The following is a 27313-nucleotide window of genomic DNA, read 5'->3' as shown; positions in this document are numbered from 1 at the left end:
TCTAGACAGGTTAGTGGGGTTAGTCCAGGCCGAGAGAGTAGGCTCATATAGAAAGGAAAAAAGCCTCTAAACCTGACATAACGTATAAACAGACCCCGAATTTGTTCATTTTATAGGGCCATTTCCAGCATTCTGGTTTTTGAATAGGCTTTTATGGATGTGCCAGTTTACTTCACAAATGCATTGTGGTTCTATTAAAAAATCCCAATGGGAATTTATTATGAAACTTGCGAAGTGGAGTATAAAATCCATTTGGAAATATACATATGCATGTAAAATGGCTGAGAAAATTTGTTTTAAAATTTTAATTATGAGATAGTATCATCTTTTCTATAGATGGTATGTGTACAGGCTACAGAAAAACAGTAACACACAAAACTATGGAGCGTCATGTTGTTTGAGAAGTGGACCATAGCCATGACCTTTGAAGCCACTTGTACGGCTCTTCCTGCCAGAGAGCACCACCATCCTACATGTTGTGTTTATTGTTCCCTTGCTTCTCTCTCTCTCTCTCTCTCTCTCTCTCTCTCTTTCTCTCTCTTTAAAACAAAACCTCTTTGTATTATGAAATGACACACAGAAATGCGTAAGACAGATTGTTGAAAAGCAAACATCTGTGTGATCACCACCCGGTCCTGATTAAAATTTAAAAATGAGTAGTAAGAAAGATAGTGGCTTAACTAATAGTAACACACTCTAAAACTGCAATAACCAAGAAAATGTGGTATCATTGAAAGAACGGATAACCTGGTAAGTGGAACAAAACCCCTTTACACATCTTTTGCAGTTCCAGATTCTTTTGTCAAATTACTTTTATATACATAAATCCTTTATTCACGTTCTAATAAATGTTGGACTCATAGAAAAGCAATTAGTAACTGTTTTGTTTCATTGCATTATGATAATATCTATATATCTGCATACATCTTCATCTTTTAAAGGATATGTATGTATTTATTTCTTTGAAGCATTATTATAAAATGCATTATGTAGAATAATTTGCCTTAGACTGGCCAAAAGGATCTTTATGAATTGAAAATGAATATGCAGGGAATACAAATAATCAAAGGGTTTATGATATGTTTGTTTTCAAACAGAACAATCCTAGTGATGTATTCAGAATGAGTTCTGGCAATTTAATGCTGTCTACCTCTTGGTCACGATATTTTCTCTGAACAAAATATCCCTTTGTTCTATTTTCTTAACTCTGTCCCATGTATCTTGCTACAAGGCCCTTTGATTTTTTTTTTAAAAAGTCTGTTACTAAAAACAAACAAGAAGAACCTTCTTAGCTCTTGGTGCCTGGAGTTAGATTCCTGAATCACAGAGGGGGAGGCTTAAGTTCAAATGGTCTCTGTGGTAAAAGCTCAGGAATAGACATCGCTCCATCAGCTGACCAGCCACATGTTCCAGCTCAACCAGTACTGCAGTCATCCATTTTGATGCTATGGCTAATGTCTCTTGGCTTTGACTTTCAATGTGTCTCCTGCAGGCTCAGCTTCCAGGTCGTCAGATAGAAAGTTCTGTTCTACTTTGCTCCTTTCGTTGCCCTTTCTGATCCAAGCATGTCCTGTTCTGGCATGTCAGGAGGACCCTAGGTCCTCTAATTTCATAATGTATTGTTCATAGTTCTGGACATTATTCTCCCTCAGTAAGAGGCTATGCATAGGGAAAGGCGTTGCTACCTCTCAGCACTACCTGATAGTGAATAAAAGGGGTCTGTGTCCTCTCTTCTTTCCTTACATGTTTATTTGACTGCTTCTCTTAGATCTCTGTCACACTCCTCCCCTAAGGAACTAGGAAGTTTTCTTTCTTTGTATTTTTATATGTGCTGACACTTTGTCAAGTCATGGCTGTATTGAAAATATTTTAAAAGGATCCATCTAATCTTTTTTCAAAGAAAGATTTATGATCCCTGAGCCTGCACATATTTGTCACTTGCTGCTTTGTGTATTGCCACTGAAGTCAAGCTAAAAGGAAGTTTAGATAAAGAGATACTTTGCTACCTGAACTGGATTTATGAGGGGCAAGAGGCAGGGAGAATAGACAGTGAAGGAAATACTGAAGGAGTAATTTGTAAATGAAAACTTGAGGTGGGCTCATAAAAGTGACTTGAGGGTTTTTCTATATACATCTTTATACGTCCCAGTCCCCAAGACCAGCCCCAGTTTTAGAGATTCTCTGGGGAGACTCTCAGGACTCAGGAGACAGTTGAATTAATGGCTAAGGTTTATTAGTGGAAGGATGCAGAACACGACCAGCAAAGAGGAAAAGCACATGGGAGGAAGTCTGGAGGGAACCAGTGCCCGAAAAAGGCCTCTTTCTGTGGAGTCTCTCACGGTGGGCTTGATTCCTCCAGGAACAAGTTGTGACCACACATGTAAATGTTGTCCACCATTTGATGACCCTAGTTGGCGCTGGTTAGAGACTCAGCACTTGTTAGGCCGGTCACCTAAGCTGTCTCTGCCTGGTACTACCAGCATTTCAGACTCCCGGAAGGAAAGAGGATGTTTGCATTAGCCCTGTTGTACAAACATTGCAGACATAGGGAACCACCCTTATTGATTAGGGGATGGGAGGGGGAACTCTTCTGAACTCCACATTCCCAGGCCACGTCAAAGGACCAGACTCATAAGCAGACCTTTCTAAGAACTGGCAATCCCAGGCCTGCAGTATGAATGCTTTTCTGCATGACTGTCCATTAACACTTTAATGAGATTATGGTACAGCCCAGCAAAAGAGAAGACAGGAAATGGTCTAGTAATGTCTTTGAAGTGTAAATAGAGCTTGCCAAAGGGCCTGATCAGCAATGCAAAATATGAAGAAATATGTATTTATTTGATCTTTGTATCAAGCTAATTATGACCAATTTTCAGAAGCTGAAGGAAAAAGGTTTTGCACAGAACAGTATGTTGTAGTCTTTTTATCAGTATTAAGAGGAAAAGTAATACGAAAGGAGCAAAGGGATTATTTTGGAGTAAAGTATACTGCTTCTGTCATTTGAATTTTTAAAGAAACAAACTTTATTTTTTGGAGCAGTTTTAGGTTCACAGCAAAACTGGGTGGAAGGTATAGAGATTTCCCATACAGCCCCTGCCCCACAAATGCATTGTTCCTCCACTATTAATATCCTCACCCAAGTGGAACATTTGTTACGTTGATTATTCTACATTGACACATCATTATCATTCAAAGCTCATAGTTTTATAATAGGGTTCATTCTTAGTGTTGTACATTTCATGGGTTTGGACAAATTTTAATGACATGTGTCTCTCATTACATATTATACAGAGTAGTTTTATTACCCTAAAAGTCCTCCGGGCTCCACTTATTTATGCCTCCCTAACGCCCTTAACCCCTGACAACCACTGATCTTTTTACTATCTCCATAGTTCCGTCTTTTTTAGAATGATGTATAGTTGGAATTATACAGTGTGTAGCCTTTCAGATTGGCTTCTTCCGGTTAGTAATATGCATTTAAATTTTCTCCATGTCTTTTCATGGCTTGATAGTTCATTTATTTTGAGTGCTGAATAATATTACAATGTCTGGACATAACACCGTTTTTTTATCCATTCATCTACTAAAGGACATCTTGGTTGCTTCCAAGTTTTGGCGATTATGAGTAAAGCTGCTATAAACATCCATGTGCAGGCTTTTGTGTGGACACAAGTTTTTAACTCCTTTGGGTAAATACTAAGGAGGGTGATTGCTGGATCATTGTAAGAAATGGCTAAACCCTCTTTCAAAGTGGCTGTAACATTTTGCATTCCTACCAGCAATGAATGAGAATTTATGTTGTTCCACATCCTTACCAGCATTTGGTGTTGTTACTGTTCTGGATTTTGGCCATTCTTCTGGATTTTCTGCATAAACAATCATCCCATCTGCAAACAAAGACAGTTTTATTTCTTCCTTATCAATCAGGAAAACTTCTGTTTTCTATTCTTGTCTTATTGTATTAACTAGGACTTCCAGTACAATATTGAAAAGCAGTGATGGGTATAAGGTCTTCCTTCCTTAGTGATCAAGCATTAAGTTTCTCAGTATAAACTATGATGTTATCCATAGGATTTTTGTAGCTTTTAAAATATTAAGTTAAGGAAGTTCCACCTCTAGTCCTAGTTTGCTGAGCATTTTATCCTGAATGGGTGCTGAATTTTATCAAATGCTTTTTCTGCATCTGTTCTTACAATCATGTGGTTTTTCTTCATTAGTTTGTTGATATGATTTTGATTAGAGTCACTGATTTTCAAATACTGGATCAGTCTTGCATACCTGTGATAGTCCCATTTGGTCATAGCATATACTTCTTTTTCTACATTGTTAAATTTTCTTTGCTAATGTTTTGTTGAGGATTTTTGCATCTATGTTCATGAGAGATATTTGTCTGTAATATCCTTTTCTTGCAGTATATTTGGTTTTGAAATTAGGGCAATGCTGGCCTTATAGAACAAGTTAGGAAGTATTTCTTCTGCTTCCATCTTTTGAAAGAGATTTTAGAGAGTATAATTTCTTCCTTAAATGATATAATTTCTTCCTTAAATGTTTGGTGGAATATAGCAATGAGCCCATTTGGGCCTGGTGCTGTTTTGGAAAGTTACTAATTATTGATTCATTTTTTTTTTTATAGCTATAGGCCTGTTTAGATTGTCCATGTCATCTTGTATGAATATTGGCAGATTGTGTCTTTGAAGGAATTGGTCCATTTCATCTAGGTTGTCAAATTTGTGGGTACTGTGTTGTTCGTAGTATTATTTTATTATCCTTTTAATGTCCGTGGTACCTATAGTGATGGTGCTTTCTTTCATATCTGATAATTGTAATTTGTGTCCTCTCTTTTCTTAGTTTGCCTGGCTAGCCACTTATCAGTTTTATTGATATTTTCAATGAACCAGCTTTTGGTTTCATTGATTTTTCCCTATTGATTCTCTGTTTTCAATGTCACTGATTCCTGCATCGACTTTTACTATTTTTAATTTTCTGCTTAATTTTCTCCTTTTTTCTAGTTTCATAAGGTATGGAAGCTTAGATTGTTGATTTCAGATCTTCTTTCCTAATATATGCATTAAATGTTATAAATTTCCATCTAAGCACTGCTTTCTTTCACTCTCTCATAAACTTTGATAAATTGTGTTTTCACTTTTTTTAGTTCAAAATATTTTAAATTTTTCATGAGATTTTTTCTTTTTTATTATTATTATTTTTTAAATTTTAAAGATGTGGGATACAATTTAGGATTAGGTATACAAGTGATCATCGTACAGGTAAAGTTTGGGTCTTCCTTTGTTCTCCACTTTGCCTGATTTGAGATCAGGTACCCTTATTGGTGTCATGTCCCCCCCTCCCCTGGCAGCTTCTGGCTATTGCCAATCCCTTTCTTATAGTATTTTATAGTATCATGATAAATATTCAGGGTCCACTTATGAGTAAGAACATGTGGTACTCAGTTCTTTGTTTCTGTGATAAATAACTATGTTCGATTCCAAATCCATCCAAGTTGCTGCAAAGTCCATAATTTGTTCTACTTTGTGACTGCATAATATTCCATTGTGTATATGTTTTAAAAATCCAGTACAGTTTCAATGGGCAGCATGGTTGGTTCCATGTTCTTGCTATTGTAAATAGTGCTGCAATAAACATGCATGTGCAAATATCCTTTTTATAGAGTGATTTGAGGTCCTCTGGGTATATTCCCAATAGGGGAATTGCTGGGTCATATGGAAGGTCAGTTTCTAGTTATTTTAGAAATTGCCACACTGTTTTCCATAGAGGTTGAACTAGTTTGCATTCCCACCAATTAGGTTTCTTCTTTGATCAATGTATTTTTTTAGAAATGTGTTGTTTAATCTCTAAGTACTTTGAACTTTTCCAGCTAAGTTTCTGCAGTTTCTAATTTAATTGTATTGTGGTTTGATAGCAGACATTGTATGATTTGCATTCTTTTAAATTTGTTAAAGTATGGTTTTATGGCCTATAATGATGTATATCTTGGTGAACGTTCCAAGTGAGCTTGAGAAGAATGTGCATTCTGTTGGATGATGTAGTCTATAAGTATCCATTATATCCAATTGATTAATGGTATTGTTGAGTTCAGTTATGTCTTCACTGATTTTCTGCCTGCTGTATCTGTCCATTTCTGTCGAAGTCTCCAACTATAATGGTGGGTTTATGTATATCTCTTTGTAGTTTGATCAGTTTTGTCACAGATATTTTGAAGCCCTGTTGTTAGGCATATGTACATTAAGGATTGTTATTTCTTTTAGGGGAATTGATCCCATTATAAGTATCTATGTCCTTCTTTATCCTTGGTAATATTCCTTGATGTAAAGTCTTCTCTGTCTGAAATTAACATGGAGGGGGGACCTCCCAAAACCCCAGAATTATCTTTTGATAAAGACCCTTTGTAGTACACTCAGAATTTGTCCTCCAGATCAAATGGTCAACCAAAGTTTATATCTGGAAGTTTTGAGAAGGTTGTGTCATGATTTGTAGAAGAAACGTCCTAAGTTGTGGCAAATGGATGACTGGTTCTTCTACCATGACAACACACCTGTCCACACTGCTCTGAGTGTTCAGCAGTTTTTGACCAAAAATGGCATGACTCCCATGCCCCATCCTCTCTGGTCACTCAATCTTACCCTGAGCAACTTTTTTCGTTTCTCTGCATGAAAAAAGTCCTCAAAGGGAAGTGTTTTGCCAATGTGGAAGAGGTGAGACAAAAAGCAAGCAGAATCACTAACAGACATCAAAATTGATTAGTTCAAACACTGTTTTGAGCAGTGGAAAAAGCATCTTAATTAGGTGTAGTGCATCAAACAGAGAGTACTTTGAAGGTGACTGAAATTTAAACATGTAAGTATAAACACACAATTTTTAATAAATGATTTTTTTTTGTGGGGTCCCCTCTCGTATAGCTACTTTGCTTTCTTTTAATTGATGTTAACATGGTATATCTTTCTCTATTTACTTTTAATCTATATGAGTCTTTACATTTATAGTGGGCTTCTTGTAGACAGCATGTAATAGGGTCTGACATCTCTGTTTTCTAATTGGTTTATTCAGACCATTGATGTTTCAAGTGCTTATTGACATTTAACATATTTGTCACTGTTTTCTATTTGTTGCTCTTGTTCTTTATTCCTGTTTATATAGTGCACTCTTTTTCTGCACTCTTTTTGTGGTTTTGAGCATTTTATGTTCCTATTTTCTCTTTTTTCTTAGGAGATCAATTATACTTCCTTTTAAACTTTTAAAAATAGTTGCCCTAGAAATTGCCATACACATTTACAATTAATCCAAGTCCACTTTCAAAAAACATTATACCATTTACAAGTAGTGCAAGTACTTTATAATAAAATAGCCCAAATTCCTTCCTCTCGTCCTTTCATCACTGCTGTGATTTTATTTCTTTTTTTTTTTTTTTTTTGAGTTGGAGTCTCACTCTGTCACCCAGACTGAAGTGCAGTGGCCACTCCCGGCCACCACAGCCTCGGCTTGCTGGGCTCCGGCAATCCTTCTGCTTCAGCCTTCCGAGTAGCTGGAATTACAGGCGCATGCTACCACGCCCGGCTAATTTTTTTGTTTTATTGTAGAGATGAGATCTCACCTGCCCAGGCGGGTCTCGAACCCGCGGGTTCAGGCAATCCACTCACCTCAGCCTCCCAAAAGCGCGGGATTACAGGCTGAGCCACCAATCCTGGCTTGTGATTTTATTTCACTTATACTTAAACCCAAAAATGTATACATATTTGAATACATTATTGCTCTTTTTGTTTTGAAAAATTATTTATCTGTTAACTCAATTATGAATGAGAAAGGTAAAGCTTTTATTTTATCTTTGCCCACTCCGTCTGTGATGCTCTTTATTTCTTTATGTAAATCCAAGTTTCTGATTTATATCATTTTCCTTCTCTCTGAAGAACTTCTTTTAACATTTTTGCCAGACAGGTCTACTGGCAACAAATTCTTTTAATTTTTGTTTTTCTGAGAAAGTCTGTATTTTTCTTTCACTTTTGCAGGATAATTTTGGAGGGTAGAGAATTCTCAATTTGTGGTGTTTTTTTTTCCTCGAACATTTAATACTTTAAATATTTCATTCCGTGCTTCTTGTTTTCATGGTTTCTGAGGAAAAGTCAGATATAATTCTTATCTTTTCTCCTTTATAGGTAAGATGTCCTTTCCCTCTCGCTTCTTTAAGGATTTTAAATTTTATTTTTGATTTCCTGTCATTTTAAACTTATATGCCAAGGTGTAGGACCTCCCTCCGTCCTTCCCTCCCTCCCTTCCTTCCTTCCTTCCATTAATTCATCCAGTTATTCTTCTTGGTGTTCTCTGAGCTTTCTTTATCTGTGGCTTGGTGTCTGACCTTAATTTTGGAAAATTCTCTGTCATTATTGTTTCAAATATTTATTCTGTTTCTTTCTCTTTTTCTTCTTATTCTGATAGTCTCATTACATGTATGTTACACCTTTTGTAGTTGCCACATAGTTCTAGGATATTCTATTCTGGTTTTTTTTCCCCAGTCTTCTTTCTCTTTGCTTTTTAGTGTTGGAGGTTTATATTTAGTTGTCCTTAAGTTCAGAAATCCTTTATTCAGCTGTGTCCAGCCTACTGATAAGCCCATCAAAAGCAATCTTTATTTCTGTTAACAGTGTTATCAAATTCTGGCATTTCTTTTTGTTCTCTCAGTATTTTCATCTTTCTGCTTACATTGCCATCTATTCTTGCATATTGATTTCTTTATCTGTTGAAGACTTTAGCATATTAACCATAGTTATTTTAAATCCCTGGTCTGATAATTCCAGCATCCTAACCAAAACTGAGTCTTGTTCTGATGCTCACTCTGCCTCTTCAAACTATGTCGTTTGCCTTTTAGTATGCCTTGAAGTTTTTTTTGTTTTTGTTTTTAATAGCTGGACATGATGCACTAGGTCTTTAGTAATATGGTGGTAAGGTGTGAGGAAAGCATCCTCTGGGTCCTCTAAGTCCTATGATTAGATCTTAATCTAAGTCCTATGATTAGATCTTAGTCTTTTAGTGAGCCTGTGATCCCAGACTAAACTTCACAGGTGCTTCTCACTTCTGCCAACCCATCACCACTTGGATGGTATAAGATGGCTGGAGAGAGCTGGAGTTGGGTATTTTACTTTCTCCAGGTAGATTAGGCTATGATAAAACCACAGCAGGTTAAGCTCTGGTTAGTTTCTCTTGATGGCAGGCCTTGTTAAGAAGAACAAAATGTTCTGGTATATTTTTAAATGACTCTTTTCTTTTCTTCTTTTAGGAGAATGAGGGAATATTTCTCCAGTATTCACTGTGAGAACCAGGTCATGCTCTTGGAGATAAAACTCACAAAAATTTGGCCACCCTCCCCATGACTGAGTTTCCCTGAAGTTTTTAACTCTCTGACTTATCTACATTGAGCCTCCAACAACGTATGAATACAGCTCAGATTTCCCTTTCTTAGTACTGGTTCCCATGGAAGTTTCTGTCCACTGAGCTGTGACTCTCGGTATTCTCCCATTTCTCCAATTTTAGGGACAGTGGTCTGTGATTTCACTTTTCATGTGATTCTAACAAAAGTTATTGATTTTACAGTTTGTTTAACCTTTTACTTGTTAGGATGGAGTGGTGACTTCCAATGCTTTTAAAATGAACAGGAAACCAGAAGTCAAATTTGATTTTTTAAATGAGTTAACTATAAAAATAATTTTAAAAACTAATGTCTTCAATGACTTTTAAAAATTCCACATATTAGTGAGATTATATTGTGTTTGCCTCTCTGTGCCTGGCTTATATTACTTAACCTAATGTCTTTTACGTTCATCCATGTTGTTAAATGACAGAATTTCCTGTGTGTGTGTGTGTGTGTGTGTGTGTGTGTGTGTGTGTGTGTGTGTGTGTGTGTGTGTGAGAAGTGGAATAACATGCTGTAGCCCATAAATATATGCAATTATTGTTTGTCGATTATAAATGCAATAAAACTAAAATAGCTAATACATTTTTATTATGAGATCTGAAAATTTATAATATATAGAAGTTTATGAAGAAGCAAATAAAAATCACCCAAAGAAAACTATTTTTATATATTTTGGTACATTTTCCAATATATAGCTCTATTTAAATCTGTGGACAGCATTATGTGAACAATATTATTTATTCTTTTAACATTATATAGTAAGCATTTTCTGATGTCACTAAATAGCTTTTGAAATTTGATTTTTTTTTTTTTTTTTTGAGTTGGAGTCTCACTCTATCACCCAGACTGGAGTGCAGTGGCTGCTCCCGGCCACTGCAGCCTCAACCTGCTGGGCTCGGGCGATCCTTCCGCCTCAGCCTTCCATGTGGCCGGAATTACAGGAATGCGCTACCACGCCCGGCTGATTTTTTGATTTATTGTAGAGATGAGGTCTCGCTGCCCAGGCGGGTCTCGAACCCGCAGGCTCAGGCAATCAATTCACCTTAGCCTCCCAAAGGCGCGGGATTACAGGCTGAGCCACCGAGTCCGGCTTGAAATTTGATTTTTTAAAAGTTGCATGACATTGCATTGTTTGATTTTATTATGATTTTTTGACCCGTTCTCACAATGTTATGTATTTGGGGCTCCATTTTTCATGATTGTAACACCATTATCATAAGCATTATTTTGAAAAATACCTCGTGATTTGAGAGGTGAAAATGATATCTGTTTAAAATTTGCATATGTTTTTGAATGTTAGTTGACTATTTAAAAATAATTATTGGCTGTCACAGAAGTTTTATGGCTATTATATTGACTATATCACAGGCTGTTAAAGGGCATCTTCCTAGGGTCCAACTTCAGTACTGCCTTTTACTATTTTTGTGACCTTGGACCACAGTGTCCTGCTTGCAAAATGAGAATAGCATTAGAACTTACCTTATAAGTCATTGCAAGGGTTACAGTGACATAATAAAGAGTGCTTCAAATATGTTTGTCACTGTGTTGCTGTTCATTTTTATATTTCTTTTCCAGTTGAATATTAATTATTCATGTTTGATTGATTTCATTGTTTTAAAGTTCACAAGATTTATGTGTGTTATATTTTTGAAAGTAGTTATTTCTAAATAAATACTTTATTTTTCTTTTGCCTTTTAATTTTATATATATTGCTTTGGATATCAAAGGTATTTCATTTTATATAAACCATTTTTAAATGTTGTTTCTTTCAAATATTTTTTAAACATAGGAAGTCATATTCTGAAAGATCAAATACTTAACTGTACTTCCTTCAGATTGGATATTTTTCAGTTTTTTTAAACCTATGTTTCTTTTTGAAAAAAAATCATACATAGCCTACAGATTCCCATACCCTTACCTCTTAGAATTGTTCCTATGTGTTGGGAATCAGTGTACTTTCTTTTTGAATTTCTACCAGGCAAAAAGATATTTACTTGTTTATTTTGTTATGAAAATGTAAGTTTCCTACCAATGTAAAATTTCTTACTAGAAGTTTCATTAAAGATTTCTTGACTATTTTTATCATTTATACTTTTTGATTTATTTAATATTCACTTGGCCAGATTTTAAAATATCCTCTTTGGATATTGAGGTTCATATGAAATCTACATTAAGTTGGAAGGAATATTTGTATATTTTTATTTAGGTCTTTGATTTATCTCTTCATTTACAGGCATATTGTGCTTTATTGTGCTCTGCTTTATTTCAATTCATGAATATTTCACTCAAAATCTTTTGAGAAATATTTTTTAAAATTGATGCATAATAGTTGTATGTAGTTTTGGGCTGCATGCCATGATTAATATATTTACATAATTTTTATAGATCAAATCAGTGTTCTTGGATATCCATCACTTTAAGTATTTGTCTTTTCTTTGTGCTAGAAACATTTAAATTATTCTCTTTTAGCTATTTTGAAATGTACAATAGATTATTGTAAAATATAGTTGCCCAACAGATCTGTCAAAAACTAGATCTTATTTCTTCTATCTGATTATATATTTTTACTACTAATCAACTTCTTTCATCAACCCCCATCCTTCCTGGCTCTAGTAACAACTAATATACTCTACTTTTAAAACTCCCATGTATGAATAAGAGCATGCAGTATTTGTCTTTCTGTTCTTTGCTTATTTCATTTAACATAATATCTTTAATTCTGTTCATGTTGGTGCAAATGACAGGACTTTATTTTTTATGACTGAATAATATTTCATTATTTGTATATACCATATTTTCTTTATTCATTCATCCATTGATGGGCACTTAGATTGACTCCATATTTTGGCTATTGTGAATAGTGGTGCAATAAATGTAGAAGTGGAGATATGTTAAAGTCCTCTACTATTATTGTATTGTGGACTACCTGTCCCTTTAGATCTATTAATATTTGTGTTATATACTTGGGAGCTCCAGTGTTGGAGGCATAGATATTTATAATTGCTATATCCTTTAGCTAAATTGATCCCTTTATATAGTGACTTTCTTTGTATCCTTTTAAAATCTTTGATTTGTAGTATATTTTATCAGGTAGAAGTATAACTACTACTGCTCTTTTTTGCTTTCTAGTTGCATGGAATATATTTTTTTTCACACTTTCAGTTAATGTGTGTTTTTATAGGTGACGTGGGTATTTTGTAGGCATCATATAATTGGGTTCTGTTTCTTTAACCACTCAGCCACTATATGCCTTTTATTTGGAGAATTGAATTCATTTACACTGTGTTATTATTGATAAAGAAGGACTTTACTACTGCCACTTTGTTGCTTGTTTTATAATATTTTTGTAATTCCTTTCTTCCTATTTTCCTTTGTGGTTAAGTGATTTTCTCTGGTAGTATGCTTTAATTTGTTGCTTTTTATTTTTAGTGAATCTATTATAGGTTTTTGCACTGTGGTTACCATGAGGTTTACAAAAACATCTTATAGCTATAACAGGTCACTTTAAAGAGATGATAACTTATAATACAAAGGAAAGAATAGACACATATAAAGAAAAAAATGATACACTTCAACTCCATTCCTTCTACATTTTGACTTTTAGTTGTCTCTGTTTACATATTTTTATATTACCTATCAACAGGTTGCTGTAGCTATTATTGTTTTCAATAGATTTGTCTTTGGGGCTTCATACTAGAGTAATAAATGTTTTGCATACAGTATTAGAATATTCTGGGTTTGTCCATGCACTCAATTTTCCCAATTACTTTTATACTTTCAAATGTTTTCTTTTTGCATATTAGTTCTTTTTTCTTTCAGATTGAAGGGCTTCCTTTAGCATTTTTTGTAAGATGAGTCTGGTAGTGGGGAATTCTCTGAGCTTTTGTTTGTGAAACTTTCTCTCTCCTTCTCATTTGAAGAATAACTTTGCTGAATACAGTATTCTTGGATGGCAATTTTTTTTCTTTTAGCACTTTGAAAATGTCATTGCACTCTCTTCTGGCCTATATGTTTTCCATTGAGAAGTCTGTTGAAGAATAATTGGAGCTCCCTTATGTGTTACTTGATTCTTTTCTTTTCCTGCTTTTGAGGTCTTCTTTTTGTCCTGGATCACTGAGACTTTGATTATTATATGTCTTGTAGTAGTCTTATTTGGGTCAAACCTGCTTGGTGTTCTCTGACCTTTCTGTAGTTGCATATTTATATCTTTCCAAAAAAAAGTTTTGGAAAGTTTTTTGCTATTATTTCTTTGACTAAGCTTTCTACTTCTTGCTTTTACTGAACTTTCTCTTAAACACAGTAATTCTTTAATTTAGTCTTTTGAGGTAATTTTTAAATATCTTATAGGTGAACTTTGTTTTTTACCATTCTTTTTTCTCCTCTGTGTATTTTTAAATAGTCTGTCTGTGAGCTCACTGATTCATTCCTCTGCTTGCTCTTTTCTGCTTTTGAGAGAATAAATTCTACAGTTCAACAAATGTATTTGTCAATTCTAAGATTTCTGTTTGATTTTGAAAAATTATTTCAATCTCCTTGTTTCTCTGATAAATTTCTGAATCACTTTTCTCTGTTATCTTGGAGATCACTGAGTTTCCGTAATAATGCAATTTTGAATTCTTAGTCAAAGAGCACAAATACTGCCATCTTGTTAGAGTCAGTCACTGGTTCCATGCGTTTTCTGTTTGTGGAAGTCATAGTTCCCTGTTTGCTGGGTTTATGTTAGTCACTAGTTCCGTGCTTTGTCTGTTTGTGGAAGCCATGGTTCCCTGCTTGCTAGGTTTATGTCTTTGGGTTAAAGGATTAGTTACTTATTCTTGTTTCAGTTTTGACTGGATACATTTGCTTAGAGATTCTTTACTGCTAAGTTGTTGCTACCTCCTTTCGGCTCTAGGTGGCACCTTAAGCCCAGGTTCATTTTTGCAGAAGTAAACGCTGAAGTAAATGATTGAGGAGCTGCCCATCCTGAATGGAGGGCATCTCAAAGGGGATATCCCTGCAGTATAGAAAGACTGGCTAGGAGTTTGTGCCCAGGGACCTGCGGAACATACCTCTTACAGAGTGGTGCTGCTGAACAGCCACTCTGATTTGATGTCTCCTTTGATCAAGTTACAGAGCCAGTTTTCAGGGCTGGGAATGGTAGTCCCACCTCCCCACTTTGTCTCTGGCTGTCCTCAGGTATATTTCTTCCTTCAGACACTCATGATGCTTCTTATGGGTTAAGAGGAAACTGGTTGCCCACCTTGACCTTACTTTTTTCTGTATAGAAACCTTGAGTTGGGGAAAACTTTTTGCACACTTGGTACTAGGCAGAATGGGGTGAGAGGCATCACAGATGTGCACTCCATTTTTCTCATCATCTTCTTGGAGTTTTTTCACTTATCTGTGGTCCTGAGAACTGTCTTATCCTCATATTTGAGTTCTAGGATATAGCTGGTGATAATATCAGCTCTGTATATTTATTTGGGGTTTTCTGGGTTGGGGACAGTGAAGCCAGTTTGCTTCTACGCCACCATTTTGGAAGTGGAAGTCTGAGGTATTGCAACTTTTTACAATTTAAGGATTTTTGGCAACCTGCATAAAGCAAGGCTATTGGCACCATTTTTTTTTAACAGCATGTACTCACTTTATATCTCTGTGTCACATTGGTAATTCTTGCAATATTTCAAACTTTTTCATAATTATATATGTTACAGTGATCTGTGATCATTGATTTTTTTTTTTAGTTGATGTCCCACTCTGTTACCCAGGCTGGAGTGCAGTAGCACATTCATGTCCACTCCAGCATTGACCTGCTGGGCTCAGGTGATCCTTCCACTTCAGCCTTCCAAGTAGCTGGAACTATAGGTGCATGCTGCCACATCCGGCTAATTTTCTGATTTATTGTAGAGACAAGGTCTCGCCAAGTTGCCTGGGTTGGTCTTGAACCCACAGGCTCTGTCTGTCCACTTGCCTGAGCCTCCCATAGTGCTGGGATTTGATGTTACTATCGTAATTGCTTTGAGGTGCCATGATCCATACCCATGTAAGACAGTTAACTTAATTGATAAATGTTGTGTGTGTCCTGACTGCTTCACCAACCAGCCATTCACTCATTTCTTCCCCTCTTCTCAGGCCTTCCTATGCCTGAGGGATGACAATATTGAAATTAGGCCAATTAATAAGTCTACAGTGGCCTCTAAGTGTTCAAGTACAAGAAAGAGTTGTATGTCTCTCACTGTACATCAAAAGCTAGAAATGATTAAGCTTAGTGAAGAAAGCTTGTCAAAGACCAGGAGAGGCCAAAAGCTAGGACTTTTTAACCAAAAAGTTAGCCCAGTTGTGAATGCAAAGGAAAAGATCTTGAAGGAAATAGAAATTGCTATACTAGTGAACACATGAATGATAAAGAAGCAAAACAGCCTTGTTGCTGATATAGGGAAAGTTTTCGTGTTCTGGAGAGAAGATCAAACTAGCCACAGTGTTCCCTTAAGCCAAAACCTATTTCAGAGCAAGACCTTAACTCTCTTCAATTCTGTGAAGGCTAAGAGAAGTCAGGAAGCTGCAGAAGAAAAGTTTGAAGCTAGCAGAGGTTGGTACATCAGTTTTAAGGAAAGAAACCATCTTTATAAAGTAAAAATACAAGGTGAATCAGCAAGTGGTAATGGAGAAACTGAAGCAATTATCCTGAAGATCTGACTAAGATAATCGATGAAGGTGACTCCACCAAAAAACTGATTTTCAATGTAGACAAAATGGCCTTCTAGAACATTCATAGTTAGTGAGGAGAAGTCTCAGTGTTTGGCCTCAAAAAATAGGCTGATTTTCTTGTTAGGAGCTTATGTAGCTGGTGACTCTAAGTTGAAACCAGTGCTTGTTTGCCATTCTGAAAATCCTAAGACTCTTAAGAATGATGATAAATCTACTCTGCCTGTGTTCTATAAATGGAACAACAAAGCCTGAATGACAACACATCTGTCTACAACATGGTTTACTGGATATTTTAAGCCCACTGTTGAGACCGACTGCTCAGGAAAAAATACTACTTTCAAATTATTACTGCTCACTGGCAAAGCACCTAGTCACCCAGAAGCCCTGATGGAGATGTACAATGAGATTAATGTTGTTTCATGTCACTAATACAGTATCCATTTTGTAGTTCATGGTTCAGGGGTAATTTTGACTTTGAAGTCTTATTAAAAAGTATATTCATAAGGCTATGCCACAGATAGTGATTTCTCTAGTGGATCTGAACAAACTTATTTGAAAACCTTCCCCACTCTAGATACCGTTAACAGCATTCTTGATTCATGGGAGGAGGTCAAAATATCAACATTAACAGGAATTTGGAAGACGTATATTGCAACCCTCATGAATGATTTTGAGGAGTTTAAGACCTCAGTGGAGGAAGTAACTGCAGATGTGGTAGAAATCGTAAATGAACTAGAATTAGAAGTGGAGTCAAGATGAGACTAAATTGCTACAATCATGACAAAACACATGAGTTGCTTTCTATAGACAAGCAAAGAAAAATGCTTTTGTATTGATCCTGCATCTTTCTCGATTTATTGATACTTCATTTTTGTACTGCCTTTTTAAACAAATTTTTAAATTATACTTCCATTTTTTGTTATATTTGCTCTATATCTTAAAGAGTTTTTGCGATATGCTTTTCATTAGAATATTGATGAAAAATAATTCAGTGCTTACTTTGACACAGTAGAAAATAAAAAGCACTGATAAATGCAGTGGCAAAGGGCCTTTGTTCCCATAGTTGAGGGAACAAAAGAAGTTATGGGCCTTAGAAACTTTTTTTTTTTCTCTTCAGCAGCAGAACCTGGTAAGCCCAGGTAAAAACTAAGAAATTCTTCTTTTACAATTTTTATTATTTCAATTATTTTTGTATATATTTCTTTATTTTTGTGATTTTATAAATAGATGACTTTTTGTTCCTTCTCGTCCTTGATATTAATTTCTTCCTATGTTTCTAGTTTAGATTATACTCCCTAAACATTTATCATAACATTAGGTAAGGCATTAGAAACCTTACAGTCTGGCCAAACGTAGTGACTCATGTCTGTAATCCTAGCACTTTGGGAACTGGAGGCGAGAGGATTGCCTGAGCCCTGGGTTTGAGACCAGCCTGGGCAACACGGCAAGATCTCGTCTCTACAAGAAATAAAAAAATTAGCTGGGCTTGGTGGTATACACCTGTAGTTCCAGTTCCTTAGAAGGCTGAAGCAGAAGGATTGCCTGAACCTAGCAGGTCGAGGCTGCTGTGGCTGTGAGTGTGCCACAGCACTCCAGCCTGGGTGACAGAGTGAGACTCTGACTCAGAAAAAGAAAAAAAAGAAGCCTTATAGTCTTTTCTAGCTAGTGATTACCTGGAAAATTTAGAATAGAGAATTCACTATAGCATCTTTATTAATTGTTGTTAATATATTTTTCCCTGTTTCATGCATCCAGTGACTCATTATGAAAAATAAACATTACAAATTACTGTTTCTCATTTGAGGAAATTTAATTTATCAAATGTTAATTTCTTCATTATTGTCTTTTCTGTCTTGAAACTTCTCCTACTTCAGGTCACAGAGATATTCTCCTTTGTTTTTTCCAGCTGCATTATGGTTTAAGTATTTATATTTAGGTCTGTGATCTATTCCTAATCGATTTTTGCATAGAGTAGAAAGTAAGTGTTTAAGTTTTTCCCAGTGTGGTGGATATCCAGTTGTTTTTGTACCACTTGTGTAAAGGCTTTCTTTTGTTGTTGAATTATTTTGATGTTTTTGTCAAAAATCAATTGCTTGCAAAAGTCTATTTCAGGACTCATCTATTTTATTGATCCCTTTTTTTTTTAGAAGCAATACCATACTGTCTTGATTACTGTGGCTCTATAGTAAGTCTTTTTTCCTCATTTTTTATTTTATTTTATTTTATTTTATTTTATTATAGAGATGTGGGGTACAAGTAAAACCTAACATGCAGCTGACTACTTAGGTAGTCTGCATGAAGGTGAAGTTTGGGCTTCCAACTGGCCCTCCTTCCCCTGGTAGTAGACCTGGTGCCCTTTGTGTTGTCACATGCTTCCCACCTTCTTCCCTCTCCTCCTCCCCTAGCAGTGCCTGGCAACTGTCAATCTCTCCCTTGTGTTCATATGATTACTGTTCAGGGGCCACTTAATGAATAAGAACATGCAGGAGTCAGTTCTTTGTTTCTGTGACAGATCACTTAGTATGATGGTCTCCAACTCCATCCAGTTTGCTGCGAAGCCCATAGTTTTGTTTTTCTTTATGGCTGCATAATACTCCATTATGTGTATGTACCACATTTTCTTTATCCAGTCCACTTTTGATGCACAGTAGTGTTGGTTCTATGTTTTTGCTATTGCGAAGAGTGTGACAATAAATATGAGTGTGCAGGTGTCTTTTTAGTAGAATGATTTATGTTCCTCTGGGTATATTCCCAGGAAAGGGACTGCTAGATCATATGGAAGGTCAGTTTTTAGTTATTTTAGGAATCACTACACTTTCTATAGAGGTTCAACTAGTTTCCACTGGTTGAATCAGCAGTATAGAAGTGTTCCCTTTTTACCATACCTGTGCCAGCATCTGATGTTTTTGACTCATTAATGATAGCCCTCCTTACCGGAGTTAGAGGTAGTATCTCATTGTGGTTTTGATTTGCATTTCTCTGATGATTAGTGAGGCTAAGCATTTTTCAATGTGTCTGTTGGCTGCTTTTATGTCTTCTTTTGAGAAGTGTCTGTTCATGTCCTTTATTCACTTTTTAATGGAGTTGTCTGTTTTTTTCCTTTCACTTTGCGTTCCTTGTAGATCCTGGATGTGAGGCTTTTGTCAGATGCATAATTTGCAAATATTTTCTTCCATCTTCCATTCTATGGGTTGTCTTTTTACACTTCTTTTTTTTTTTTTTTTTTTTGCTATGCAAAAGCTTTTCACTTCACTTGTCTATCTTAGCTTTTATGGCATTCACTTTTGGGGACTTGGTCAAGAATTCCTTGCTTACTTCAGTGTGCATAAAGGTTTTTCCTATGTTTTCTTCTAGGATTCTTATAGTTTGAAGTCTTATGTTTAGGTCTTTGATCTATTTTGAGTTGATTGTTTTGTATCCTGTGATAGGTAGGGGTCCAGTTTCATTCTTTGGCATGTGGTCAGTCAGTTTTCCCAGCACCATTTGCTAAATATGATCTCCTTTCCCCAGTGATTGTTATTGGTGGCTTTATTGAGGATGAGTTGGTTGAAAGATCATGTTTTTCGTTTGGAATCTCTGTCCTGTTCCATCGGTCTGTGCATCTATTCTTGTACCAATACCAGCCTGTTTTCGTTACTGTAGCTGTGTATTACAGTTTAAAGTCTGGAAGTGTGATACTTCCTGCTTTGTTCCTTTTGCTGGGGATTGTTTTGGCTATTTGTGCTCTTTTCTGTTTTCATATGAATTTCTTTATTGTCATTTCCAGGTCTGAGGAAAAGGATGTTGGTAATTTGATGGGGATTGCATTAAATCCGTAGATTGCCTTGGGTAGGATGGTTGTCTTGACATTATTGATTCTTTCATGAACAAGGAGTGTTTTTCCATTTGTTTGCGTCATCTTTGATTTCTTTGAACAGTGTTTTGTAGTTCTCGTTGCAAAGGTCTTTCCCTTCTCTGGTTAGGTGGATGCTAAGGTATTTCATCTTTTTGGTGGCTATTGTGAATGAGGTTGTGCTTTTTATTTAGTTTGCTTGTTGTGTGTTTATAGAAATGTAGCTATCTTTTGCATGTTGATTTTATACTCTGAAACTTTACCAAAGTCATTTATCAATGTGAGGAGACTTTTGACAGACTCTTTTGGGTTTTCAAGGTATAGAATCATGTCGTTCACAAAGAGGGATAGCTTGACTTCCTCTTTTCCTATTTGATTACCCCTGATCTCCCCCTGGGAGACAATGAGCATAGGATGTACAGACTGAGGCATACTCAAATTTGGGGGAGCCATAAGTGATTTCCCAGTGTATCTTGTTAGCTAATTTATAAAAATAGTTTTCATGTTTATAATATGAAATCAAAACTTCAAGAAAATTTGAAACTCCCTTATAAATTCTTAGCTAATATATAAACTAATAGGTAAGTATGAGCTTCCCCATTTTGAATGTTTTAATCTATTACAACATAGACTCTAGTCACAGAACAGGGTTTGAATTGTGTTTCAGCTACTTATTAGTGGTTTGACTTTGGTCAGGTTGCTGTTAATCTCTCTATGTGTCAGTTTTCTCACCTATGAATTCAGAAAATTGTGAGACCTAATGAATAGTATTATTTTCAGGTATTTGTAAAGCTATTGTATATAAAGTGCTCAACTCGGTGCTCGGTGTATAATAAATATTTTAAAAATTACCTGTTTTATATACGCACACTTTCATGAATATGTTTCATGTGCAGATTATTTAAGTATAGGAAGAGCTTAATCACTTCCTGTCTCATATGTAAGTGGCTCAGCGGGTTGGCGGGAAGAGCTCTGACCTATTGAGATACCACAGGTGTTACCATGGTTGTGAAGTGGGAGAATATCTGGTAATAACAAAATAACAGCAGTCTGCTTCCTATGGGAATTTCATGTTTATTAGCTCAGACAATTGCCATGGAGAGATTATTGGCTCTGGTACTTTGGGGTTCATATTCCTCAGTGTCCTGAGGACAAATCTTGTGGAAAATGAACTTTTGGTTTTCTGTAGGCACCATCGGTACACTGTCTGCCTTTACTGCACCAGACAGAGTTCTGTCGCGGTTTTGCACGTCGCTGTGCATAGTATAGGGCAGAGGAGAGTCACATCTGGTCCATTCAGAATGTCATTACTGCACCTCCGCTGAGGCCTTTCACAGACTTCCTCTCTGCTTCCATCAAGCCCTGTCAAGGTGACGGTGAAGTTGTTGCCTGGAAAGGGTCGATGTCATTTGGCATGCATTCCTATACCTGGGGAGAGTAGTGGGAGAAGCGGCACAGTTCTTGCTAATTATTCAGCAGCAGAGAAGAAAACATGGGCTTCCTTCATCCTTGGAATAATAGTGAGACTCAGAAACCAGCAGTGTGGCCATCAGTGTATGCCCTGCTGCAGGGCTTGAGACCCTGCCTTTGATGGGATCTCTCATAGCATGTTCTTGGGTTGTGAAACAGGTCCCTTACACACACTGGTTTTAACCTTTTGGCGACACTTAAGGTGGAAAACACTGTATAAAATTTCTAGAACAGAGCTTTGGCTTTCGAGGTAGCTTAGCTTTGGTTTGATTTTGTCCCATGAAATAGCCAAACTAGGTTCAAAATACTTTTGCTCTTTTTCTGTCTTTTTCTACCTGCCTTGCCCTGGGGCTTGCATCTTAGCTTTGTTCTAGTAAGTCTGTCTTTGAAGAAATCTTGCTCATGAATGAAAATGTGAAGATGCCACTATGTTGTTATGATTGGTAGTTGCTTCTCAGGGTGTGTTGGAAAGGAACTGTGAGGCTCATGGTTAGGTAATAATGGACAGTGCTGCAGGCTACTCTCATCACCAGAGGCTTAGGAAGGCAGCGTGAGGTGGTGAGGGCCCCACAGCAGTGGTGAGATTGCCAGTAGCCAGCTCTCTGCTGGGTAGAGGAGGGCTAGGGCTTGGCCTCAGGTTGTGCATCACACTGAAGCACAGAGAGGTTAACCGTTTGCCATTGAGCATGTGCAGGGACTCTGACCCATTCCTAACACGTGCAAAGATGTTTGTTTGTTCTGACTGTGGGTTCCTTCCCATACCTTTGTGTTCACCTGCTCTCCAGCCCCTCGTTCCTCAGGGCAGCTCTCTTAACACCCCTTCCCACTTGAGTTCCTTTTTATGCCCATTTCTCTATCTGCCTCCTAAAATTCTGTAATTCTGGTTTTCTGTTTCCATCACTGTTGGCTTCACCAAATCAGAAGAACTTTCTCAAGTCTTTCTATCAGGGACAGGGTGAGTATTCAGGCTCCCCCCAGCCAGCCACCCCAACTCACCTTTACTGTCACTTCTCTGGAACATCTGTTGATGATGATGATGATGATGATGATGATGATGATGATGATGATTGCCTCTGCCACTGATAGACTGCTCTAGCCTCAAGTTGAGGGTTGGGATTCACTGTGCCTGTGTTGTCCCCGCCAGTGAGGCCAGTCCTTAGCAGGCAGAGGCGTCTTGATGGAGCTGTCAACCTGAAGCCATGTGATGTGTTGTCCAGCATTGGTGTGTGGTAATTGAAGCAATCTTACATTTTTTTCAGGAGACATTGAAAATGGGTATGCGAAACTCATTGTTATAAATTCTAAAAACAACAGCGACCACCTCCCTCTTGTTGGCAAAATTGGCCTGTTTTGGAGAACTAATGTTGTTGATGGCTATATAAAGGTAAGAATAGAGCTGTTTTCTTTCCTTCCAGTAGCCTGGTTTCTTTATAATTTTTAAAAATCTGTTAGTGTGTATATATGACACTTCTGTATAAGTTCTGGGTTTATTATTCTGGTTTCTGAAGACGTGTGCACATTTTCTTAGTCATTGACAATGAAGTAATTCATTTGCCAAATGCTTCCCGAGCACCTTTGTTTTTCATTGAGTGTGGTGGAGTAGGAAAGCTAGATGACCTGCAGCAGTGTTTCTGAACAGTGTTGATCGCAACCCTCTACCCTGCGAAGCTCCTCGGTGGGACTGTTCTGTGGCAAGTCAGTGGAGCTGAAGGTTGGACCAGGCAAATAGGGTCTACTCAAAACACCCTGAACACTCATACACCAATTTAAAGACTGTTGCGGTTATAAGTTTTTGTTTACGGACATAGGTATTTTTCCTTGCACAGTTAAATAAGAGATGAGCACATGGGTGAGAGAGTTGATTTAGTGATTGTGAACTGACAGGGAAGGAGGGAGAAGGAGGAGGAGTAAGAGGACAGAGATTCTCATATAATTTTGTTTTCTTCTGTGATTCTTGTGTCTATTGCTGGGTCTCATTACTCTCCATCTTTATTTTGTAGGAGGAATAGAATTTCCATAGACACAGGAACCAGTGGGATTGCAGGGGGCCTCCTGTAACATGGCATTATTCTGCCCTGCTTGTGTGGACTCCTTGTTAGAACTATCAATGACCATGACCGAGACTAAGAGTAGTCCATCATGGAGCACTTTCTCCTGAGCCACTTAATGTTTGATACAATATGTTTTACTAATCCTACTTATTTGTAAGCAGATGTTTAACTTTTTTGTTGGTGAAAATTATGTTTATCACACACAATAGCATATTGATTCATGCCCTTAAGAGCACAGACCTGACTTCTTTACTTTTGTTTAATGGATTTAGATAGGGTTTATAATAAAAACATGTTCTAAAATAAAATTCTAAAACCAAAGTAGACCTTGAGGATCAAGAAAGGCAGAATATAAATATGACAAACTTTTAAAGGGTCAGCATAATTAAAAAAATAACTTGTTCTGTGTTTTCTGGTAGTTTAGAGCAAGATGAAAGCAGTCATTTAGTTCTAACTGGGGGGAAAAGGGAAGTATAGTAATTATACAAAGAAAGAAAGCTCCCTTCAAGCTCTGATCATTAAAAACAAAATCTCCAATGGGACTTTATGTAGGGCAGACGAAGCTATGTAATGGACCAACCACAAATAGCATTTTAGCAGCAAATGCACTGACAGACTCCTCATAGCAGTTCTCATAGAAGACCAAGGATGTAGCTTCAAAATTGAACCTTCAGATGAGCTCCCAGTGTGGTTCTGCAAGTTACTAGACCAGTGCAACTTAGGTGCACAAGCTTCTAGAAAAGCAGCTTAATCTGAATACAGGATTTTGGGTTTTTAAAGCAGGGAGTGGATTCCATGTCTCTGAACAATGTTCCCTGTGAATTCCTTCTCTCAGGTGGACTTTGGGAGAAGAGGGAGACTAGTTCAAACTCTTGTACCCTCTCCCTAGTGCCTGTGGGTGGATATGGTCCATTTGCATTTTGCCATTTATGCTGTTGGGGTCAGTAGTAAGACTAAGCTGTCCTTAGAGTTCCCAAAAGGAAAAATGAAAAGGTAGGTGATATCACCTTCCTTGTGTTTGCTTTGCAGATCAGGAATTTCTCTCCAGGAATCCGATCACCTTAAGTATAGTGAAATGATAAAATGTAGTACAAGAAATTGCTTTCAAGGGGTACAAACTTTTTTTTTTTTAAAAGCAAGGTCATGACATAGAAAAATTTCTTAGGTACAGATAACTATTAAAAAAGTAAAATGAAAGTCCTGCTTCTCCTGAATTGTAGTTTAGGGTTTCCACCGTCTGCTAACATATAACAGTCACCAGTATCTCTGTCACTCTTCTTGCTGTCCCCTTCTTGTGTCATTGCACTCATTCATTCATTTCACATGTATCTGTCCAGCATCTGTTATTGTGCCTGGTGGCTGTAAGTACAATGCTGGCAGAGCTGAAAGAGTTCTGCCTTCAGGATGGGTAGAATCCACCTCTCCCTGCCCTGCTGGGTGACTCACTCTCAGTCTTGAGGCTGTGTCAGTTGCTCTCAGGCTCTTTGCATATGTTGTTCTTTTTTTCCTCCTCTTTTGCTTAGCTAAATCTTATTCATCCTTTATGACAAGGCTTCACTTATCATTCATTCATTTATTCATCAGGAAGTACTTATTGGCCACTAAGTGCTAGACCGAGCTGGGTGCTGGGGCATATGAGGGAAGCCCCTTCCCCGCAAATAAACACACCCACATGATCATGTTTCTGCCCGTTGGGCCTATGTCAGTTGAGATGGGAGAGGCAGAACCTTCCCCAGGAACTGCAACTTGAACTGAGTTCTGAATGCTGAGATAGACAGAGGGGAGATGTGGAGAGAATGTTTCAGGCAGGGGAGCCTGGGTGGCCTTTGTCAGCGGGGTGTGGCATGTTCAAGGGACCGAGAGGTCTGTGTGGCACAGATGGCAAGAGGTGGCTTTGTATCCGGTGAGGTGGATGGGCAGGTAAGATTGGGGCAGACCTTAGAGGCCACAGGAAAGAATCCAGTCTTTTTCTTTTCTTTTTTTTTGAGTTGGAATCTCACTCTGTCACCCAGACTGGAGTGCAGTGGCACGCTCCCGGCCACCGCAGCCTCGACCTGCTGGACTCCGGCGATCATTCCACCTCAGCTTTCCAAGTAGGTGGAACTACAGGTGTGCACTACCATGCCTGGCTAATTTTTTTGATTTATTGTAGAGATGAGGTCTCGCCAAGTTGCCCAGGCAGGTCTCGAACCCACGGGCTCAGGCAATTCTTCAGCCTCCCAAGGTGCGGGATTACAGGCTAACCACCGAGCCTGGCCCAGTCTTTTTCTTTTTCTCTTTTTTTTTTTTTTGAGTTGGAGTCTCACTCTGTCGCCCAGACTGGAGTGCAGTGGCTGCTCCCGGCCACCGCAGCCTCGACCTGCTGGGCTCCGGCGATCCTTCCACCAGTCTTTTTCTTGAGAGCAATGGAAAGCTACCTTAGGGCTTTACGCTGTAGGTGACATCATCAGACTCCCATTTGTAAAGATCTGTTTTCTGAACGTGGAGACTAGATAGGAGTGGACTAGGGGAAATCAGCTTGATAGCAGTGTTGTGGCCCCCAAAGGAAGGATGGGAACATGGTGTCTCAGTTTGTTGGGATGCTATAACAAAACACAAACTGGGTAGTTTTTATTTTTTTATTATTTATTTGTTTATTTTTTTAAGTTGGAGACTCACTCTGTCGCCCAGACTGGAGTGCAGTGGCACGCTCCCGGCCACCATAGCCTTGACCTGCTGGGCTCTGGCTATCCTTCCACCCTCAGCCTTCCAAGTAGCTGGAACTACAGGCGTGTGCTACCACACCCAGCTAATTTTTTTGGTTTATTGTAGAAATGAGGTCTTGCCAAGTTGCCTGGGCAGGTCTCCAACCTGGGGCTCAGGCAGTCCACTCATCTCGGCCTCCCAAAGCACTGGGATTATAGGCTGAGCCATCAAGCCCGGCCGCTGGGTAGTTTTTAAAGAATAGAAACTTATTTCTCACAGACTGAGGCATCAGTGGATTGGTGTCTGGTGAGTGAAAGAAGTTTGGTGCCAGTAATGACTCCACACCCCGCCAGGATCAAGAGATTTATTAAAGTGGCGGTTATAAGGAAAAAGGGAAAGGGTCGGTGGCGAAGGTCCGGGAGGGCTGGAGTGGCCACTGGCGCCAGGTCGGGGGTCCCGCCTACCGGGATAGACCCGCACCAGGGCGGGGGAGCACCCGATCCGAGTCACGGCATCAGTGAAAGAAGTTCGGCGCCAGTAATGACTCCACACCCGGCCAGGACCAAGAGATTTATTAAAGTGGCAGTTACAAGGAAAAAGGGAAAGGGTCTGTGGAGAGAGAGAGAGGAAGTGGGAGAGAGGCAGGGAGAGAGCTGCAGAGAGGGAGAAAGTGACAGAGAGAGACAGAGAGACTGAGAGAGAGAGAGGAAGTGGGAGAGAGGCGGGGAGAGAGCTGCAGAGAGGGAGAGAGTGACAGGGAGAGAGTGACAGAGAGAGAGAGAAAGAGAGACCGAGAGAGAGAGAAACAGACCAAGAGAGAGAGAGTTGCGGCAAGAGGGCTGTATTTATCAGCCCGACAGGGGCCGGAAGGGGCCGTGCTATGCTTCTATTGGAGGAGCTGCATGGGAGTAGGGTGGGGCCAATGCCGTGTTATGGTCCTATTGGACGCATAACAAAGCTGGGTACTGATTGGAAGCTTGCAGGTTTGAAATTGGTGCACCGGGGAAGTTTGAAATTGGCGTGCGCTCGGAATTGTGCTCGCAGAGGCCGGACCGAGGGCCTTTGTTGTCTGGTGTGTCAGTGCCATTTCGGGAGCCGTCCCTCTGGTCGCTTCCTGCACCCTTCAGTGAGGACTCTCTTCTGTTGATAAAGGGCAACTTCTAGTGG

At 38.2% G+C, this 27313-nt stretch overlaps 1 protein-coding gene across 3 annotated transcripts in view; it reads left to right on the top strand.

Moving 5' to 3' along the window:
- FBXO15 (F-box protein 15) overlaps positions 1-27313 on the top strand; it is a 73948-nt gene that overhangs the window by 42781 nt on the left and 3854 nt on the right. For all 3 annotated transcript variants that reach the window (XM_021706940.1, XM_008073930.2, XM_008073931.2), the window contains one exon: positions 22670-22794. In XM_021706940.1, coding sequence (XP_021562615.1) covers positions 22670-22794 — 125 coding nt within the window. The remainder of the gene's footprint in view (positions 1-22669; positions 22795-27313) is intronic.

Source organism: Carlito syrichta, unplaced genomic scaffold, assembly GCF_000164805.1.
Source record: "Carlito syrichta isolate Samal-C Ts95f unplaced genomic scaffold, Tarsius_syrichta-2.0.1 Scaffold316215, whole genome shotgun sequence".
NCBI lineage: Eukaryota > Metazoa > Chordata > Mammalia > Primates > Tarsiidae > Carlito > Carlito syrichta.
Note: the sequence above shows the minus strand (reverse complement) of the source record. Positions and strands in the feature narration are given on the sequence as shown.